The sequence below is a fragment of the Bombus vancouverensis genome, chromosome 15, assembly GCF_051014615.1.
Source record: "Bombus vancouverensis nearcticus chromosome 15, iyBomVanc1_principal, whole genome shotgun sequence".
NCBI classification, from domain to species: domain Eukaryota; kingdom Metazoa; phylum Arthropoda; class Insecta; order Hymenoptera; family Apidae; genus Bombus; species Bombus vancouverensis.
Window position 1 is genome coordinate 10409900 of NC_134925.1, and position 22562 is coordinate 10432461.

Sequence of the window (22562 nt, forward strand, 5' to 3'; positions counted from 1 at the left end):
GGTTTTTCTTATTAGTTATGCGAGATATTATTTACGGGTTGAATTAGAACTACGATATAATATCGCGGCTTTTTATTAGTGTCGCGAGAGAATGATCACGGTTTGAATTAGATTTGCGACAAAATGCTAATCGTGTTTGCTTTAGAGTTGCCAATTATGATGTCGCGATAGTCTTTTACAATTTTTATTATGAATTTTTAGAACTTCTTAGAAAATTGTACGTGTCATAGTTTATCCTATTTTCTGTTGTTTAAAATTCGATTATAAAAATGTTAGTTTTTAATTAATTTTGTAGTAATGCGAGTTGTAACGTCAGGATACTTGACGAAGTTTTTTCATATAGTAAATACTAATTTCCATGAATTCACTTTAAGAGTTAGCTTTGCGATATCATCCCATCGTGATTTCTGATTAATTTTCCTTTTAGCGTTGCGATAATGAATGATCGCGTTTTGTCAAGTAGAGTTGCGTTTATAAAATGCTCAAAATTTACATTTGTCGGAGACTGTTACTGGATCACTCGGATACAGCTACAAGAGCTGTACAAATGTGATCGTTCATCGGTGTTACGTTGTGTGATCCGACGTCAAACAAAGAATCTGTCCCTCGGTCAGGTTACTATCTGGGTAAACCTAATCTTAAGGAACCGCCATAAACATAGCGTTTTTACGATCATGACTTTTAAAATCTTTAACTTGCAACTCGAGAGGTTCCTTAGAATTATTACTCAGCCCTGTAGATTACTTAATGAACCAAATATTTCGTACCATATACAGCACTCGGGGGCCGTTTTTACCTGCTAGCGACCTTCAATAGGGGGCGGCCAGCATTAACCCTACCCATCAGTTTTTATCCAATTAAAAGCGATGGCCGTGACCTTGGCTTCCTTTACGAAAATCACAATCAACGAATCCGCATGCCTTGTGCGCTGGACACACCTATCGCTAGTTTTTCCTCCAAAACTTACTTGCTGGCGACAGTTCTCGCTGAGCACATCTTAACTTGCGATCAAATCTTTGTATTTTCGCAACGATACACGCGATACATTCGCAGACTTGTCGTATTCGAAGTTGTTAGAAATAAAGTGTTATTTCAATTGTTAACCAAGTGTTAATATTAATCAACCACTTCTATTCTCTTAACCGAAATAGGGGATCGACTGAATTCGTGGCGTCGATTGTCTCATCGTAACGGGAATTTACGCCTCTCGTTGACGCGTTATCTCGCGATCGCGTCCCTCCTCGAAACGGTCGAACAATCAGCAACCTCCTAAATGGTTGCACTGGGATATGTCGACCTTCCATTGCATTGGACAAACCGCCTATTTTTTTATTAGCGTTAGCGTTTTTTGTATCAGGAAGAAATGGTATTCGCGTTGATTTTAGTATTGCAAAATATGACAATCGCGATTGTATTTAGCAATTTTAATTACAAATTGTCAGAATTTCTTTCTTAATACTTATTTCAAGTTTCTTGTTCCCTTTAAAGTAGGATATAGAATTTTATCATCGACTTACAGTATTGAAGTTTGTAGTAGTACGATGTTTCAATCAGCTTCTTCTTCATGTTATAGATATTAATTTTATTTTTGTTTTCGTCGCGTTCATTTTAATTAGTTGCCTGGTTAAAGTTGCGTTGATGAATGATCGCGTCTTTCAAAGTAGTGTTGCGCCTATATCATGCTCATCCTTCTCCCATTTGACTGTGGAAGCACCGTTGCTGCTCCTGGATCATCAGATGCAGTTTCACCAGTAGTCCCCTATATGGCTACACTGGACCGTTATTAGTGTTGCGAACATGTAATTATGAGTGCATAGATTAATAGTTGCTAGTGTTGTGCAAATAATTAACCGGGGAATTTATCTTTTTCTTTCCTTGTCTCTCAGTCGATAGTAAGTTGATTAATATTGTAAAAATGATAAAGTACTCGTTGCGGTTTGTTTTGAGAATTTTCCTTTATATTTCATAGTTCCATGTAATAAATTAGAGTTGCGAAATAGAATGGATATTCCACTGGATATTCCACTTATTCGTTTACATTGAGGTAAATACTTTGATAGCTCTTCTGGCTATTTAGAATCATTTCTTTTTCAGCACTCTTTATTACCAGAGTGTTCGTAATTGAAAAAATTGCTAAATATGTTGTTTGTTAATAATAAATATTTTTCAAATCGGATGGAGGTACCGTTTTTAAATAATTTCATATTGTATTTAAAAGGAAGTAAAAAATATATCACAATGAAATACTTGGATAACGCAGTTTTGAGAATTTATTTCACTTACTATCGAGTTGATTGCTAATTGTCTGTGATCGCGATTGTCTTATATAGCTAGAAAATTTATCAAGTAGTTCATCGAATCGTAAATCTGAATCGTGTTGCCGATTCGACTTTTCTAGGCGTGATAAAATCAAGGACAATATAAATTCTCTGTGCATAGCGGGAAAAGGACAGGGGTGAAGAGAAAGAGGTAGGGAAATGACGAAAGAGGGCGGGAAGAGGGAAAGGGAAATAGAGAAACGCGTTGAAAGAGAAGGCGAGAAGAACGCGAGATCGAGGACAAGCCAGGGGCACTTCCATTTAAGGCACCCCGCGTGCGATCTCTCGTTTCTCTCGGCGCCACTTTGACACGCATATTCGCGGAACATTTACCATTCAAGTAACACACTTTTCGTGTCGACCAGCTTTCCTCTCTCTACAAAAATTTTAATATAAGTCACATTGACGACATTGCAATCGGGATGGACGAAAATTTATCGTGCAACGAAGTTTCTCATGGCTTTCTTGTTCATGCATTTATTTATTCATATCGTACTTTTACATACATAGTTGCGGGCGATTTCGAATTACCGCAAGTAACTGTAAAACCTCGATTATTAGAATATGGATTAATAAAAATCGTATTTCATATCAAATTTCACCGCCTATTTTTAAAAGAGTTATCCTATTGAACCCGATCAGTTGTTCTCTTTTCAATAATCTTTGCCACCAAGTGACGCCAAAATTAACAAAAACGCACTTGTCGATTTGTCCTATACGTATCCAATTAAAAAATGTCTTGAAAGATCCGTTTAATGTTCATATTTATGGAATAATTAAAAAAATGTGATCTCTCGAATGGAAACAAATATATTCGATTGCCCACACGGCGTGTCGTCATAATCGATGTTCTACTGTAGAATATATTGTATTGGAATTAAATATAGAATTACATATATTGTATTAGGTGTCTTTGTCGATCGGCAGGAATCATCTTTTCTTTCCATCGGTCGTCAATTGTTCGTCGATTAAGCAAATTTGCTTATCGGAATAGGCTTCGCGTCGGGATCACTCAAATCCAACGTGTAGCCTAGCACCTTTGAGGTATTCATAGTAGGGTCGTAAATTCTTTCCACGTGTCGAAGAATGTCGCCCACGATTTTATCCGTGCTCTCGCGAACGTACGGTTTTCCGTCCGAGGTGCGACCAGAATGAACGATCTTCATTCCATCGTTGTTAGATATAATCACGTTATTGCCTCCAATTTTGTGCACCGAAGCTGGACCATGAGCTAGAACAGTTTCATTATCTTATTGAAGAGCACGGGGAAAGAACATGATATTGCAATTTTAAGATTCAACATGCTACAAGAACATAATGCAACGAAAAGCGTAACTGGATCCATAACGACAGATTTTGTGCGAAACATATTTCATAGTCGTTGACATTAAGACATAGACACGATAATTAATTTATGCGATTATTCGAGTTGCGTATAAATAGACGTAATCTTAGTTTTGAACGTATCGCTTACTTAATTAGGAAGATATTTCAAAAAGTGAAACGATTAGACGCGCGATGCAAATATTGCGATTAGATAAAAAATTCGATCGCCTTGAAAAGCGAAGAGAGAACGGATCTCTTTGTCGATAGTGAAAGGAACGTTTACGTTAACGTTTAACCGTAATTGGTGTAATTTTCCAGCATTGAGTCGAAGAAAGAACTTGAAAAGGTCGAGTAATCCGTTTATCGCGTACGGTAGAACTACATCCATCTGAATCCATTGGGATATTAATTTGCGTGTCTAGGGCTTATAGATGTAAGTAGTAGAAGTTTACTGATTCCTCCCACTACCTGATCGCTTGTTCACGTAGTAGTTCACTTTCAGGTAGACATAATAGTCATCATCAGGGAATTACTCATGCCTATTACGCAGGAAATCACATTACTCATAGCTGTAAGGACTAAATTATGTACCGAATGCATTCGTGGCAAGTATTCTTACATCGTTTGAGAATTATGCGTGTACAATGCCTACAAAAAGTATTCCTGCGCCAAAAGTGTAAGTACAATTCTACTTACTGTAGCATTTACATACCATTTAATTAGATGCAACTACATAAAATTTAGTATCATTTAGTAGTACTTTCATATCGCTACAAAAATTTGATACTATGAAAATGCAGCGTAGAATTTGATTAATAAAAGCGCTCCGTTGCTTCATTTACCAAAAATGCTCTTTGTAGCGCATTGTATAACTGATTATGTATTATTAAAAAAAAAAAAAAAAGAAAACAAAATGTGCAAAAGCTCATTTGATGGAACGTAAACTAAAATTTTGTCCCAACAACTACTTGATTTGAGTGGAATTCCACCGTACCTAATTCTTCGTTCAGTTTTTCCGTTACCCGATGAATCTGTGCCGAGTTTGCTTGCACCGTTTCTTGTATCCGTTGATTCAGTTGCATTACGTTGTGCTGAATGTTTCTATTCAGCGCGCCGATATTCTCGTGGAGACCTCTCAGCCAATCCGTTCCCGCGTATACTTGTCCACTGGACCTGCTACCAATCGAAGTGCGCGTTACTTCAAAATAATGCACGCTGTGACCACGTAATTTCTCGCACGCACGAAGAAAACGCCGGAGAAAGTTGGCTTTAATAAAAACATACATCGCGACCAGAGTTGGGACTAATACACCGCATTGACACTTATCGAAACTTCACGAATTTTGACGCTATATCGTATGTAGTATTTTATCCAAAGACGTACAACTTCGCTGATATAATCGTGATAGTTGGCGTCCGTACTAATGACATTTCAAAGTATTTTGCATAGGAAAAACACTCTTATATGTATATGTATATTCGTGAAAAATTTCTAGAAATGTTCAAAGACATTCGTGAACAGTTGTAGGTATCGATAAAAATTGGTAGCTCTTTGATATTTACACCAAACGCTTGATCGATACTTGTACGAAAGTGTGGATACCAGTATGAAGTTTTAAAAGTTGAAGTTTCAAAAGTAAAGATAAAATTTTCGAAGCTTTCGGATGTTTATAACTTATGAAATCATCTATTTCGGTATTCGTAAAGTATTTGATAAATATTCGGTTGCTGTTGGATCGATGGATAAATTGATATACCTGTTGCTCCATCAGATATCGGTATCGATACTGAAAATTAATGCTAACCCGCGATTTCGATACCTTTTAATGGACTAAGTACTCGGATATCGAATTATTCGAGCGTCAATATATATCGTAATAGTCCCACCGCTAATTGCGTCCATAAGCCGCTGAACCGGCTATCGATCGACTAACCTGCACAACATCACCGTAGCGACCATCGCGGCGCAAAATACGCTGATTCGTCCTCTCATCTTTGCTTTCCGGCTTTTACAGTCTTTCCTCTGGTTCTCTGGTTCTCTGGTTATTCCGTATTGTTCGTAAGAGCACAAAGCGATCAGTGCATCACCCACGCGAGTTAAAGCGAGAATCGCGTAATCCTGGGATCACGGAAAGTAAAGCACGACTGTGAGGCGCGCAATAGAAGCCTTTCTTTCCCCCTTCAAATCTCTATCCGTGTTAACGTTCAAACCATTACCTTTCGTTGGCTGTGCGCGCCGCGTCACCAAGAATTACGTATTTATCGACCGCGATTCTACGCGCATCATCCACTGTCGACGACTATGCGCGGTATCGTGGTAGACTGTATCGACCAGAGACATCGCTCGCAATCAGTTAAAAAAGAATCAGCGAATCCATTCTATCTGTCAATGCTGAGCTAAACTGAATTCAAGCTCGGCATTGACGTAACGCGAATCAAGTACACTCGTATCCGTAAGTTACTCGACACTTGCTTATTTCGGGGAAAATTATTCCTAAGAATACGACTTTCTCACTTGACTTTACTCGTCGCTCATTCTTCATTCGTTGTTTACTCGGTCGAATGAAAATATTCACGATTTTTATACTGTGAAATAATCTATTGTATATATCGCGAGACGAAGTTAGCATTTACGTGAGATATTGAAACTACGCAATGTCAAAAGTACGTATGCTTCTTGACAATCGTTTTGCCTAAAATACGATAAATTAATGAGCTTATTCGCAACAAGCTCGTTTTCCTTCTATCCTGCTCGTCAGTTGCAGGCGTGCGTATAACGTTGCTTCCGCTCGTGAACAAATCTGGTCGGTATGGACTTGGCATAAATAATAAAAATCGATGAACTGAAGAAGCGATTTGATTTATTACTTGTAATCATTACAGTACACGCTGACTGTACTTGTTCCTGGAATCGCGAGACGATGCAACCAAGTCCTTGACAAGATCGCGTTATAACACTTATGTGTATGCCTCTCTGTGAGACGTCCGAGTTGGATAAGAGGGCGTAAGGTTATCTACGGAAATGAAACGTTCGTCGAAAAACTCATAATATCGACATAATAGAATCGACGGAAGAAACAAACATTACGCCGGGTTCATATTGACCCGAGCTACTTCCTGAATATCTTCCTGAACCGTTCGCCAGTTGTTCGGGCAGCTCGCAGGTAGTTCGCGTACTGTTCACCAACGGAAGCAACATCGTATCCCCACTTTGAAGCTCGATAGTTCGCGAAAAGGACGCGAGCGGATACCGAACATTTCGTAAGATGTTGGCAAACGTTTTATAGTCGTTCTACGATTTTCTTACGAATATTGCATGTAACAAATTCCCAAAACCTAGAAAAATATTTCAAGTACTGCACCGTGTTCGTTTGATGCAAACACATGAGTCAACTATTACGTTTGACGAACGGTTCTGTTTATCATTTATTCGCATACTGCGCGAAATATGCTTGTGTTACGTAAAGTGGACACGAACATGATACACGTACGAACATCTTGTCTCCGAACGCTGTTCACCGACCGTTCGCTAATTCACGCGTCTTTAAAGAACGAGAAAGAACGGTTCGTAGGTATCGCGTCGACGCAACAATCAGGATTTTTCTATTATTAGATCATCGTGATCGGTCGATGATGGTTGAAAAACGTCAGAATGGAAAAAATACGAGATGATCGCGGCGATTCGGACGAAAAGAGATGTATCGCCGTGATAGAAAGGGGGAGACTCGGTTCGGGGGAGTGACGAACATGGGTCGAACGCGGTGGGAGACGACGTTGAAGAAGAGGACGGGTCTGGTTGACCCACGGGGCAGAAACTGGTTTCGGATTCGGATTCGGATTACGCGGCCGTTCCGAAACCGTTCTCGCGTACACATACGCTCGAGGCCACGACGCATCGACCCCCCACACGACCACTCCTACGGTAAACGCGGTTCTTTCATCCTCACGACCTTGAACCTTCTTTTCCATCTTCTTCTCCTTTTCCCCTTCCCCTATGTTTCTCCTTTCTCTGCCCTTCGATCGCGTTGAAAAAATATAAACTGCGTTTCTTCTGGTGCATTCTATGCATCTTTGTACACGTTGGTATGCACAGTTATCCGTCAGGCAGTCTGAGACAGCGTGGCTGTTCCCTGTCGATTTAAGCGGTTTGTCGATCGTCGTTCTTTCTAAATTCCACTTCGTAAGCAACAAAATCCTATAATACGAGAATCGTAGGTTCAGAAAAATTGTGTCAATTGCGAACTGTCAGAGTCAAATTCGAAGTTTACTGGTCCCGATGGTAAAGCAGTACTGTTCGTGATATTTACCTTTGCACGGAAACGTTTAATGTAAAAGATTAATACGATGAATTTCCTCAGATTTTATTACATTTCCGAAATTTTACTTATTTTCTCGGAAGCCTCGAGTCGACTTACTGATATTCGTCCATTAAAAATTAAATCCAACCAATCCATGGTACCCATATCTTTGTTTCGATATGACCACAAAGGGTTAATATCTCGTTCCCACTCCCTTCCTCGTTTCTCTTCGGACCCTCGTCCATCTGTTCTTTCCTTTGCTTACAAACACGAACGCTTCCCGACCTCTTTCATCCGTCCGTTTTACGTCCGATGTCATGTAGGCAGCAGGTAGCAAACAAAGTCGAATCGTAAACGGCGTAATCGTCTCATTCCTTCCTCTTTCCACTCTGTCGTCCCGATCGAGCAAACAAATCCACCGTCCGATCTCGAGGCAAGAGAGAGAGAGAGAGAGAGAGAGAGAGAGGAAAGGGTGAGAGAAGGAAGAAGAGAAAACTCGACCGAGCCGCTTCGTTGGAAGGATGTTCGACCTTGGACGATTTGGCCTTCGAATAGGGTGGCCGGTCGTCCTTTGTGGAGGACGAGATGGGCGCCCTGGTGCGTATACAAATGCGTTTCTATCTCTCTCTCTCTCTCTCTCTCTCTCTCTCTCTCACGGACGCTTGTTTCCAAACATGGCGAGTATAACAAGAAAAGTTCGCAAGATCTGTCCAGCTATTTTGAGGCAAAGTCAAGTAAAAAAAGTGTACGATATCCGTAAAAGTAGAGAAAAAGGGAGAAAAGTGAAGGAAGAAAAGGACAGAAAAGGAAGGTAGGGAGTGAAAGGAAATTCTGGAGAAAATATGGGAAAGCAAACTGGACAAAAGAGAAGAAAGGAGAAGATATAGGAAACCATGGGGACAAGGAGAAAAAGGAGAAAAGAACTGAAAAACCGGGAAATATGAGAAAGGAAGGGACGATAGGGCCGTAGTGGAGTCTCCTACGGTAGAAAGAGATCGACGGTCGAGAAGTTCGGAAGCAGCGCTGCTGGTCTGTCGGCCATCTAGGGAGAATCGAAGAAAACTGCAAAGTGGTCTTTCCAGTGGGGACCTCGTGTATACTATACGCGTATGGGGTTCAAAAGAACGAACCACGGTAGTGGGGAGGTTGTACGACGAGCGACGGTGCCTCAGTGTTCTCGCGGCAGTCGAGACGCATGTGCGTTATGTAATGTGAAGTTGTTGTTTGTGTTTCCAACCTAACCTAATATACATTGAAACCCACGTTGCTTTTTCCCCTTTTCTCCCTACTTGCCATAAAACGTTGGCTCTCGTTACTTAAATCGCAAATTGCGAATTGAAAGAGCGCATCTTTTACGAAAAGTTTCGCGTCCAAATCTTCGAACGCGAGATCAGACCTCTTCTCGATAATCCGGAGCTCGAAACGTATCACAGGACGACTTTATCATGTGGAGGACAGAAGAGAAGGATATGTCGGTAGAATCCATGGATACGTGATTGGTTACCTCCCCTCGAAATCTGTGTAAGTGAATACGCATACGTATAGATCGTATGGTTTAACTTGACCACTTTACGAGCGACGCGAGTATATATTATTATTTGTCGCGCGTTAATCGTCCCGGTTAACGGCTCGTCTATTCGGGTCTCGTCCTCTCCAATGTCGTTCTTACCGTAGAAAGTATAGACTGCGGTATAACTGCATCTTACCATGGAACAACCATGTAAACATCTAAATACTATGCAAATGAAATAAAAAAGCCTCTGTAGGATATTTCGTTCTTATTTTCATTCGATATCTCAATTGCTTCTATCGATATTGAGGATTGTGGCAGAACAAAATTAATTGGTTCAAAAAAAAATGAACAACATGATTTATGGTCTTTGTCATCAAATTTTTTTCGAATTTACCAGTTTATCGGTATTTTTTGAAATGGTAGTGTTGTACATATCTTTTATGTATTAGTCGATCCATAGTTTTGAGTTGTACAGTGTGTACACTCTGCGACGAGGAGTATGTTGCACGCAAGATTGCTTAAGTACTCGTTTCGCGTTTTTCTCTACGATCAGTATGACGTACACCGGTATAATTACTTTTCGATGATTCGAGATTAACCTAGACTTGCCTATTACGTACTTTAGGAAGCACGCATGAATGATCGCAGATAAATTTTTCTATCTACTTTGCGACATTTTTTAGTTTAATAAACATGCAACAGAAACGAGAAATCACGCGTGTACCAGTAACAACGAGTATTTCGTAGTTCCCTCAAATTAAAAATCTTTCCCAGTGATGGAAAATGGCTCGAAAAACGCTGTACCGTTGAAAGCCGGGGAAAAGCTTGGAAACAAATTATGCGATTTCAGAGTACCGGACATAAACACGATACGACGAGACGAGACGAAATTGAAAGAAAAGAGGAGAAAGAGAAGGAAGAAGGAGGGAAAATTGTGTTGGGTCCGAAAGCCAGAGGAAATTCATATGTGTGGCGCGCACAAGAGAGCGTCGCTGTCCACTCACGGCATGAATTATTTATTTATCGAACCGCTTGTTGTTTTTTAATTTTCGTTACGAAAGCGATCGTGAAATAAGAAGAAGGATAGAATTATAATAGTAATCGTAGCAAAAATTTCTTCGTCTGTTTCTCTATTTTATTCGTTTAGATTAATTCGTTACCGTAGAAAAAATACAAAATGCATACAAGGATGCAAGCTTGTATAGAAATAAAAATACATATTGCGGGAATTTTGCACAAGTTTAGGGACGAAAGACGCGTTAACAAAAATTGAAGAATGCGAGATGTATTTCCAGCATAAGAGAAATCGAACGCCGACCTGATTTCTTGCGAGAAGAAAATCGAGGAAAAATTCCACGTTAACACGCGTTCGATAGATTCGAACGAATCGTGGTACATGGAACGCGCGTCGAACGCAGCTTCTCGATTCGATGGGTTTTTTCGAGGTCGAAGAAACAGAGAGGTAGTTTACGAGGCATTTTAACGATTCGTTGCATCTCTCGTCACGCATTGCCCATGAAACGCACGCGAGTCGTGTCGTTTCGTTTCTTTCGGTCACGTACGACGCGTTGGGTCCTTGTTTCTGATAATGTTTTGTCCTGGCTCGCCTACCAACGACTAGGCTCTCTCGGTAATTTGACGATATAATTGAAGAGGAATAATTTTCCTTGCCGTTTATCGAATCCTGTTTACGAAAGTTAACGCTGACAATAGATAAGACTTGTGTTTCTTCTAATGGAAACATCTCGATCACTTCGGAGAAATCATTACATAAACGTACGATTGATCCAAAGTGTATAGCTGCACATGTCAATTTAAATTCACGGTATATGCAAGTGAAACGAAGGCGATTCTATCGCACGACGTAAGATGAAAATCACAGATAAGAAGATCGCGTTGGTAGATTCATTTACGAGAAAATCGAATTTGAAAACTTGTCGAGTACACGTAAATTTGCTTTAATCTCCAGCCAGACAGTATTAATCGATAGAAGATTATTCTACGTGCAAAAATCTATGAAGGTATTTAAAACGTAACATAGAAAACTGTCATTCGTATATTATGTGTGCTTTCATTTTGAAATTCGTTGGCAAAATTTGTAGCCGGTGTATATAGAAGTTAAAAATTAGTATAGAATGCTGGTTTTAACTCCCGATCAGTCAGAGTCAACGTTAAAAGACGTTTCAATTAATTTACATCCCCAATACCGTTTCTATCTGTTAATGAAGAACAATATACCGGTTAATAATAATAATAATAATAATAATAATGGTTATGAAGGAGAATTTTAAAGATTTGCTAAATGTCCGGTCCTCGAGAATTAAACGTTTTATTATACTCGATTTCCGTCTTATTTCGAGCCATGGTATCTCCTGGACTTGACGCGTAGCACGTGAGTTTAGGCTCACGGTGTACAACTACACCGTAAATATACTCTTGGAAGTTTAAAATATACATTCAACCCTCGAGATTATCGAGTTTGTCCAAAGGTTTCGAAGCACGTAGACTCGTTGACGAATGGAAAAAGGGCAAAGGTTCCTTCGTTTGAAAGGAAGCGAAGGTGCGGGTGAGAATCTCCGTTTTCGCGGCAGGGTTCCCACTCGTTTTGGATGGTCAAACGGATCGGAGCAACTTCTCCTCACGCGGACCGAAACAACGATCCGTATAAGGAGCTGGCCCACTACCTCTCTCGTGCTCGTTCGTTCGACGTCCGGTCGAACACACACACACGGTACTCTTGCGAATCGTTTCTCTGCGAGTAAAAGCTATCCACTTGGGTTCCGTGTCGTCTGCCGTCTTGTCTCGTTTCTTCTCGTGCTGTTTAGTATCAAGTGAGATTGGTTCGCCATGTATCCGCTCTAAATTACGATTCGAATCTTCAGGTCCGCGTTCCGTACACGCTCGAAATCGCACTTTCTCGCCTGCGGCAAGGCAGCGCCAATGGTCACCTTGCTGGTGTTTAATTGTATATACGTAAGCTGATTTAACACGTCGACGTTGACCATAGCGTCAGAAGGAAATTCTGTTAAGCAGGGATTGGCTTTCGTTTAAGTTTGATAAATGGAAGAATTTATGGCTAGCCTGTTTAGCATCGAGACATTTTTTTTTTTTTCGATAGTGGAGAAAATTTCTGGTTTTGTTAATTATATTGCCTGGTAATATAATTACATATATCTCGTATAGCAGTGTTAGGTAGTTTGATACGCATTCATCTACGTACACTCGTCGACTAATGCGAGAAGAAGAAAGTGGCTTGTCGCGATTAGAATAGTATTGTTTATTAGTTGTAACTAGAAATATCGCTATTATTTTAATTTCTTGTCCTAATTCATTTATGCAGCAAGGATTAACTAGTTATTGGTAAAGTTAATCGTAGATTTGAATGCATTATATTCCTTTTGCATAGATATCAGAGAATATGTCGTTATTGATCGCTACAGAATATTTGGCCCGCGATTAAAAAAAAATTCGAGTCTGAAAGAGATATCACAGCGAAGCTCGTAAAAGATTGAAGAAAGACGTTAAATATAAAACGTCATCGCGTATAACGCAATTAATGTCTAAGTTCTGTTTGCATTGAAATTGAAAGTATGTATTTTTCCGTATCTGATATTGGAAATGCAGAAAGTGTCGAAGATAAAGAAGTAAACGGGAAACTTTCTGGAAAAAGTACCAATAAAACGAAATGGTGAGTAGACTCAATTACTTTGGAAGCTTTGCTTTCGGTTATTTCGTAACAGCTATCTGTATATAAATCTGCAATTGTAGTAATCCTTATACAACTTGAACCGAAATACGAAAATATTTTAAAAATATCCAAGATATACTCGTTATAGTATCCAACGAATGGAATGAATCCCTGTTTAGGTTCTTCTATTCTTTTATTTACGTTTATAAAAATACGAATTCCAACAAATACCATCCGCAATTTATCATACAGCTATAGACTCTTTTTTTAGAAAGTGCGTCAGTTATTTTTTAATTCTCTTATTCCTAATTTTTCGTCATTTTTGTCAGTCACCAAAGCTGTGAAAAAACCTTCGGTTAATCAAAGATTGAGTTAAGTTAAGAGTTTCGTAATGGAAACAAGCATCTGTAGTGAGACATTAACAGAAATCCTGACGAAAAACAGGTGAGGTGATCGCGTGACAGAGCTGTCATCCAAATGAACCACCTTGACGCCAACTCGACCGATTTCTTTCAAAGCTCTCACCCTCTATGAGAGAGAGAGAGCGCGAGAGAGAGAGAGAGAGAGAGAGAGAAAGAGACGGAACAGACGAAGCAGCAGAAGGCAAAAGATCGTTGGAGAGGAGTGGTTGGTTGCCGTGAATGGCTTCTTTGTCGAGTTCCTCTGCTACGCGACTCTTCAACCAGAAGGAAGAACAAAACTTTTCTTCTGTCGAGTTGATGAAGCTTTCACGAAGTTTTCAACGTACTACGAGCCCGATATCTGCCTTTGCGCGACATTACACATAATTTGCCTTTATCGTTCTCCCTTGACCGTTCTATCGATGATTTCCCGATAAGCCGTGACTTGACTCGATAACTCTCCTCGATAAATTTCCTCGGCAGACAGCAATCGAGACAGTAGAATGCTGTGGAAATTGTAGAGAGAATACGTTTCGATAAACTATTCCGAAAGCGAGGTGCGCAATCCGAGGGAAATTTATCGCATGGCCAGACTGTTTGACGCCGTTTTCCATTTATCGATCCGAGGAGACGATGGTTAGTTCACAATATGTTTTTATTCGTTTTATATCTTGTGTTCGTGTTGCAATGCTGCGAGATATTATAAGACGGAGTTTCCATAAATCGCGCTCCATTTTTTATTCCTCGAACGTCGATTAGCCGAGCTCTTGTCAAACTAGACTAAACTTGTCAAACCGAACCATTCTACGGTAGACAGTTGTTATACATAAAAACCAGCGATTCTTCGATTCTTCGAAGTCATTTTTATTATTCGATACGTTGTAAAGTAATTCCATATCGGAACTGACGACAGTTTTGCCGAACGTTTCTCAGAAAACATTGTGAATAATTTATCTCCTATCTTCGAAACACGTACGTACATTTCTGAATCTATCGGCTGATTTCTTTCTCCAACTGTTTCGTACTATATATACTTCTTTTTAGCTGTCAAATGATACAATAGTGAAAAAACCGATAGAAATGGACTTATTATTCTTTTTGCGTGTCATCTTCCTATAGTATCGTTTCTTTAATCATATAGGTCATCCCTACTACGCGTTCTGTTTTTATAATAAATTCCCAAAATATAGAACGAACGTAAGATAGCGAATTGTAAATTTCGGTCGTCATTTTCTAATTTATCGCGTCTCGATTTATCCGGGCTATCTCGGTTCCAGCGAAGCCGATCGTCGATCGAGATCTCGCTATATTTCGCTCGAAAAATCATGTATTTTTGGTAGAAATCGCATTCGATTGCTTCGGTACGGTATCAACGAGAAGCTGTATACGTTCTTTCGCACGACACGCGATGGTGGTAACCGCAACCGTGTAGAGGTCGAGTCGATAGCACGCCCTCGTGTTATCTGCAGTGTTAAGCGAACGACCGATCGTCGAACCACCTGTTTCCACTCAATCTCGGAGAGCCACCACCCTGAATGTTGAATCACGATAACGGAGAAAATCTTAAAAATCAGATGCGACATGATAATGGCAAGGTGTGTGAAATCAAACGAAATACAGTGGCTGCGAAAAACGTTGGTGTGTACCTTTCTTCTTCAACGAAGATACTACGCATCATTTTCATAACATGGGACTTTTGCAGCGATATAAAATCTAATAAGCAGTACATATGCAAATATAATTTAAAGCAGCGCTTTTTAAACCTTTTCCATTCTCCATTTTGCCCGGGAAAATTTTACGGGACCGCAGTTACGTACATAAAAAGGTAGACTTTTTAATCGTCAACGACGAAGATGTCGTTTTGCGATAGATCAGTGCGTTTAAGGCCATTTTCATCCTAATTTCAGACGGAGACTCGTTTATACGATTTTTTAGAAAGCTAGTGTTTTATACGTATATGGATATCAATAACTCGATGAATTCTATTCGACGCTTCTCATCCCATATGCGATCACGATACGTAGTTTTAAGAAGCCCTGATTTAGTTGCACATTTTTATGCAATTTCTTACTTTTATTAACGTAATTAAAGAAATGCAACCTACGTAAACATTTATTTCTCCCATTAAATATCGTGAAAAGTATTTGGAATATTTTTCATATTATGTGCATTTCTGCGTGTTGAAATTTTCCATAAATACGTAAGAATCCGTAGTCAATAAATACAACAGTAGCGAGTGCAAGTAAAAAAACCATAGAAACGAAACGAGATTTCCAAGGAATCCGCGGCTGTAAGGTCAAAATTGGAATTAAAATTGGAAATTGAGATCGCGGTCTCGGCCGTGGCCACTGAGATGCCGATCTCGGAGGAGAGCGCTCCGACGATGCGGCAGCCTCCGTCGAGGTAAGTCGCGACCGTGTTACCATGTTTGGCGACCCGCTCCCATAAAATTTCTCGCAAGCCGGTCGCGCGCGCGTCCGACTACACGCAGCTATGTACGCTTCGCTCCTCCGACTAGCAACCTACTCTACTACCGGCTCGAGATAAATCGCGTCCGAGTAACGCGCTCGTGCGAGTGCGCTAGCCACCGCGAGCTTCTATCCGTGGTACTAGGAAACAAGACGGTTCCACCGAGAGAAAGAGACGAACCAACTGTGCACGAGCCACACCCTGCCAGAAGAGTCTCTGGAAAATCGGCAGAGTAAAACGCATCACGGATTGAGGCGAACAGAGATTGATGCGCCACGTGCTGCGTCGTGTACACGTTCTAGTCTTTGCTCTTCTTTGCTCTTCTTTGCGATTCCTCGAGGATGCTTCGAAGAGAGAAATAGGCACGATAGTAGCGATCGTTCGATCTTGAACTGCTGCGGTGAAATAGAAATACATTAATTTTCTAGCAAAATTCCGAAGTATCTCGTTGAAAAATTGTAATCTCGACTTATAGCTTAGCACCGTTTACGTTGCGTGTTATTTTTGGAGCTAAATCGAGCCTCTCAGACGCCGAACAGATCAACTCCGCTTTTTATGTAGTTATCGATTTCACATTATCCAGACACATCGTTACGTAATATCCGTCGTCTGGAAAAAGAGATCCTGTTTCCGAAGAATTTTCTCTATATTAATATTTCTGTAAATTTTAAAAGCTAGAGCCTGTAGTTGTCGTCTTTTTCTGGATTCCAATTTCTCAAGTTAACGAGCATGTCTTTTCTCTGTATTAATATTTCTGTAAATTTTAAAAGCTAGAGCCTGCAATTGTCGTCTTTTTCTGGATTCCAATTTATAAAGTTAACGAGCATGTGTTCGAAGCGACTGAATCGCGACAATGTTTGTTACGACAGAGATACTTAACATGGCCCGTACCGTCTTTCTTGCGAAACAGATTGCGATTTTATTCCAGGAATATTCTCTAAGCTTGTTGCGTATTCGCTATCTATATCAATAAGTTTAGACTACGCTTCTAGTTCGAAATGCTGATAGTGTGACGAGGCTGTGTATGTATAGTGGTTCAAAGCGAAACAATTGATTGGATCAATCTAACTTATTTTAATAAGACTTCGGCTATACTCGACGTTATAGGTACTGGTTTGGATCGGATAGGAAAGTGCGATTGGACGGAAAATGATTCAAAGAAAGCAGTATAACCGAGCGCAGAATTATTGTGTATATTAGGAAAAACGGGAAATTTAGAAGGGAATTTGGTGGGACTTTAGGGTTTAGGGAGTCACTGTAAACAACAGCTACGAATCGAAAATAAGCTTCTAATCTCTTAAAAACTCGAGCGCGTTTATCGCCTCCATTCGACCGCCGTTATCTCGAAGGTAATCGGAAGAAAAACGAGGCATCTCGTGTGCGATACGAAAGCTCCGGTTGCACCGACTAACGGTGCTCGTCACAGACATTCCGGCCATACATACCTAAGCATACGTTTGAGAAAGACAGGACAACACGGCATGACAGCACAGTATAGCGCGTCTTTTTCTCGTCACGCGCGCATAATCGATCGATCAAGTACGCTTCCGCTGAACGGACCAGGAACTCAAGAAGGACGTCGATCTATGAATCTATACTCGCTTCTCGCAATGTCTATTCTTCTTTATCTTTATATTTCTTTCCTCCTTGAGGCATTTTTTCAAGTTTCTTTATCTTTATCGTTCGATCGAATCATTTCAAATCACTTTTTTCCACGTTGTTGAATCTCGTTGATTCTTCTATGTTATACAAGTTGCGCGATTTCAAGTCATCCGTTTGATCGAATCGCTTGAATTCGTGCAGCTGGTATGATATGAAAGAATCTTCGACAACGTGGAAAACCTTTTTCTCATCTTCTCCCTTGGACGTCATTTCCTGATAAACCGAGCTCGTTCTAGGTTGATCGGAGATAGGCGACGACACGTTAAGTCTTCGCTCGACGTATCTCTTCTACGCGATAATTAAAGTTTACGTTTATTTATTCGACGCCGGTTATCTGACGCGAGCAAATAAAAAATATAGAGCTGGAAACGGAACGATATACATCGAAAATGTCACGAATTTGATGTCTCGTAGATAAGAATTGAGCACAGTTGAATCTCGTTTATTTGCACGAAATATACAAAACACAAGATCGAGTAGAATCAGAAAAGTAAAATCAACTAACGACTCGATCCTTACGATTAAATGAGATTGATCTAAACAACGATCTAGTTAACTGGTTAAGTACCAATCGCAACGAGTTTCATTAATGCCGCAACTCGTAACTTGGGTTTATACGGAAGAATAAAAGCTTAGCTTCGTACGTTCCCAACAAGCATTCCATATTTAATACATTCCATATCGTTCCGTAGTGCTACCTTCTTCGATCTCGAAACCGTTCGACGTACCGTATGTATGTAGGTACATGCATACGCGTGTTCGGGACAAATACGGTAACTTTGGTGCTCCTCGTTGGCCTTATTCGTGTCGATGTCACGGTACACCGTTTCTCCTCTAATGTATCTCGATGTATCCACCTCTGTGTCTCCGCCTCCAATTTTATAAGTGTCCAAACGATCGATCATAATACACGGAGGACTGGAAGGGACGGCAACGATAAAATAGCGAAGCGACGATACGAGTAACAAAAATTGTCCGCCGCGATATTTATATTCGAAGAAAGCACCGTATCCTGTTTGGGGTTTCTCGAGACCACCGTGACGTTCGTACCACCCTAGTATCGCGCAAGCAACCATGGACTTTTAAAAAGTTTACCCTACCGAGACCACCGCAACGTCGACCGGAATATTTTATCGTCGATCGGCAGGAAGGGGATACTCGGAAGAAGAGTCCGGAATTTCGTGGCTCTGTTCTTCCAACTACGCGTCGTGTCGCGTGTCCCTCGTGCTATTAATTTGAATCGTTGTTTACGCGAATTTCCACGCGAAGCTTCCTCGAGAATTTCCACCTGTTGCGATCGAATTTTCCCCATTTCGATAATATCAATCCATTGTGTCCATTGCGCTACTTTTTCCATATACAGTAGGGCCTTCTGTAACGCGAAATATACGTTCCGGGTTACAGGGTTTTCGCGTTGTACGAATCCAAGAGCGCGAAGAACTATAACTAAATAAATATGTATTTTTTGTTAATATTATAAAACACTGAACAATGCCTTCTCATCGCACAAGGGTTAATGCAAATCTCTGCTTCGAGTGAATTCGAAGACGCATATATTTTTATATCAAAAACGAGTAATTTCCAACAATTTCTAAATTGCTCCGGGGCAGTGGCGCAATTTTTAGTCCCCGTTACAGGGAGTCCGACTGTAGAAATCTTTGGGAAATATTTCCATGCGAATCTTGGGCAAATATATCCACGCGAATCTGTGGGAAATAAATCCATGGAAATCTTTGGCAAATATATCCGTGCAAAGTTTCAGGAAGAATTTCCATGCGAACCTCTGCAGAGAATTTCGCAGCACTTTGTTTTCTTATATTTATACCGCATGTTTTCTCTATTTCTCGTCACACTTCCGAAGCAGACAGAGTCTGTATATACACATATCGTAACCACGTGGGTCCGTCGACGTCTCGGGACGCGTCCTCCTTTATCCCGCTATCTATTCATAGACGAGAAAGCGAGCTGTCACCGTGACACGGACGTTCAAAGACAAAGAGCGTGCAAAAGAAGAGATGTCGAGTCGTGGCCATTGTCGGGAAACGCGGGGTACATCCAAATAAGCATCTACGGCCGTTCGATAACAGCTTGGTTAGGTGAGAAACGTCGCGATCGATGTCGAATTTGACGCACTGTTACGTAGTTAACGTGATTGCACGTACGCGATCCGATGTTGTTTTCCCTTAAATCAACGCTCGTACGACGTAGCTCTGAGCACACAGTAGTAGCACATTGCCCAATCGCTCACGGCTTGCAAATATCTGTCACAACTACAAATATAAGGAACTTTTTCATAATTACGTGCAACGAGGGAAACGGCGTTCTGTGATCGTAATCGTAGCTTACTTATTTACGATCGAGGGAAACTCAAATCGGTAAAGAAAGACAGAAAATTGTATAACATACAAAGTAGTCTATAAAATAAATGACACAGCGAGATGAGAATCGATAGAGATCTAAACTTTAAAATTCGACATTCGTCACAGTGTTGTCCGCAGTTTCGACGCTCGTGTGACGGAACTGTAACTTGGCGTTCCAAACGGGGATCGTTTTTTCTTGTATAAAAAGCCGGACAAACGAAAGTCGAGTATCGATCTGAGGCTGCAGATCAATCGATCATTCGCTGATCACGAGAATAAATGCGATCTGGACGCAAAGAGGTAGTCGATACGGAGACGCAGGCGAGGTCGTCGACCTTGCGCGCGCTCCCGGTCGTCCGCTGTTTGCCGACTTTCGTCCGCGACGCCTTCTCTCCGTATACGCGCGTCCCATGGCGTCCGCGAGGCTTCTCGGCCGCCTTAGGGACACAGCTTTCCCGGCGACGCCGCTCATCGATCATTTCTACGTTTCTGCTGCCAGGTGAGAGAACACTCGAGAGAGGGAAAAGGAGGACAAAGCCCGATCGGGATGGACCGGTGGCCGGTGCGACTCGCGATTCTGGGCACGCTGATCGCGAGCCTACGCGCCACCGACGACTTTCGACGTATCTCCTACGAAGGTAAGAACCGTATTATCGCACTCTTTTTTAAGATTATAGTCCAGTACGCGATAAGAAGACGACTGTACACGTGACTTTTCGCACGTACGACGCGAACGTCGAGTAAACTTATGCTTCCACGAGAGATTCTTTCTTATCATAGACGATTAGCGCAAGAAAAATCGCGAATGTTTCTTAAGGCTCGATACAGACGAACGACTTTTTCACACGCGTTATCGAGAAAAGAGGAATGTACACGGGGAGATACAACGCTCGCTGCTAGGACCCTCTTGCACAATATTAAACTGATATTGTTAGTAGACTGCGAATGCTTACGCAAACTCACACTTTTGTGCAAACGGTTAATGGAACGGAATGTGAGCAGAAATCTGCTTCATCCATTAAATACCTAGCGCAGCGTCTATTATATACGTTTGATGTTTCACGTCTTTCCGTAATACGCGCGTTTCTGCATTTTCAAATTTTCTGCAAATGGATATACGTGCACAGCCTGACGGTTTGTCAGGTTTTACGTATCGCAAATTGCGAGACGATAGGAGACCGTTCAGAAGCCACTTTGATCAGTTCTGTAAATAAGCGGATGAGTTGCATAAATAAAGCGGCGATCGTAACGAAAACTATCTTAGAATCTGCTGTTATCTACGCTATCTTAGCGTAACAAATAAGCTCGTGGAAGAAAATAACATTATCGACGATTGAACATTAATCACGTACTTATCTGGCGAAATCGAAAAACTGATAAATTGATCGATTGATAATAAATCGAAGAAGTTGATCGATGTAGCTTCTGAGGAGCTTAGTTCTTACTCTATACAGATGGCAGCTTTATTTTAGACTTTTTTTACTCCTACACTCTCGATAGTCTTAAATTATACATCCACGTCAGAGTAATTTTGAGAATCTCTACTCTTGGACGGACGATAGAAAAATTATCACGAACTATCCCACGGATCGCTCGGAGCCGCAAAGTAGTTTGCGCAAGAGTTAGAGAAGACGATCGTCAACTCGTGGGCGTGAAGGCGCGTCGGTCGCGTGGCGATTCGACCGCTTCGAAGTGTCTAGCTCCTTCGCCAATTTATCCATCGTACTATCGACGAGAGAGACAGAGAGAGAGAGAGAGAGAGAGAGAGAGAGACAGAGATCGAGATGGTGGCAGGGAGAGAGTCGTTGAAAGTTTCGCAGCGATTTCGAGCGATTCGTCTGCGAGGTCCGCGCTCGGTTTCGACTCGACCACGCTGACGCGTAGGCGACGAGCGTGGCACGCGTCGCCACGCGCGCGTATTCTCGCTGCTCCTGCTTCGGCTTCTGCGACGATCTGGCGACACCCGTTTCGAATCCGCGTCCTCTTCTCTCGTAGTTTTCCTCTCTGTCTCTCACCTCTGCGATCGATTCACGGATCTTTACGGATCCTTAGCGCTTTATTACGTCTGTTGTCTCACATAGCATCGCGTTGCATCGTTTTTCCTTTCTCTCGTGCGAGGTCGCGGACGCGTAATTTCACGACCTCGAACATCCTCCTACGTTACGGCGTGGAAAACCTTTTTGTCGCGCCTTTGTCGAGTTGCGTCACCGTACGATCGTTGTAACGACGATGACGATGGGTTACGCGCACCGTTGATAACGCGGCCTCTTTTACTCCGTTTTTCACGAAACACGTAAATACGTTTCTGCCGATTTCCAGATTTACATGCCTCCTCGCGATTAAACGAAAGGATTTTAACACGTAATGATAATGTTAGAGGTAAAAAGAAAACTGGGTTAGAAAAATGTGTAAAAAAGAATCGCCGCTGATAAGTCGACGAAGTTGTGTATAAAAAGGTAACTGTTGAAACCAGAAATACTTTAATGTCTTTGATACATGGATATTACGAGCGACGTATTTAGGATTT

The 22562-nt window shown here is 41.2% G+C and overlaps 2 protein-coding genes across 5 annotated transcripts in view; one reads left to right on the forward strand and one right to left on the reverse strand.

Annotated features, from left to right (window-relative positions):
• Window positions 1-2779: 2779 nt before the first annotated feature.
• Window positions 2780-5843, reverse strand: LOC117166267 (uncharacterized). Of its 2 annotated transcripts, none has more exons than XM_033350082.2 (3): window positions 5579-5843; window positions 4639-4817; window positions 2780-3549 (listed from the first exon to the last, which is right to left on the reverse strand). In XM_033350082.2, the coding sequence occupies exons 1-3, from the start codon at window positions 5635-5637 to the stop codon at window positions 3287-3289; spliced, it is 501 nt and encodes a 166-aa protein (XP_033205973.1). In that variant the 5' UTR covers window positions 5638-5843; the 3' UTR covers window positions 2780-3286. The 2 variants fall into 2 exon arrangements, with proteins under 2 accessions (XP_033205973.1, XP_033205972.1); XM_033350081.2 differs by having other exon boundaries at window positions 4639-4820; window positions 5579-5836.
• Sema5c (Semaphorin 5c) overlaps window positions 3965-22562 on the forward strand; it is a 32042-nt gene continuing 13444 nt past the window's right edge. Inside the window, exons 1-3 of one of the 3 annotated variants that reach the window (XM_076625055.1) lie at window positions 3965-4077; window positions 4147-4320; window positions 20535-20673. In XM_076625055.1, coding sequence (XP_076481170.1) covers window positions 20583-20673 — 91 coding nt within the window. In that variant the 5' untranslated portion in view covers window positions 3965-4077; window positions 4147-4320; window positions 20535-20582. Of the gene's footprint in view, window positions 4078-4146; window positions 4321-9083; window positions 9464-14029; window positions 14181-20534; window positions 20674-22562 lie in introns of those variants that run through there. The other 2 variants (XM_033349951.2, XM_033349949.2) reach the window with 2 other exon arrangements.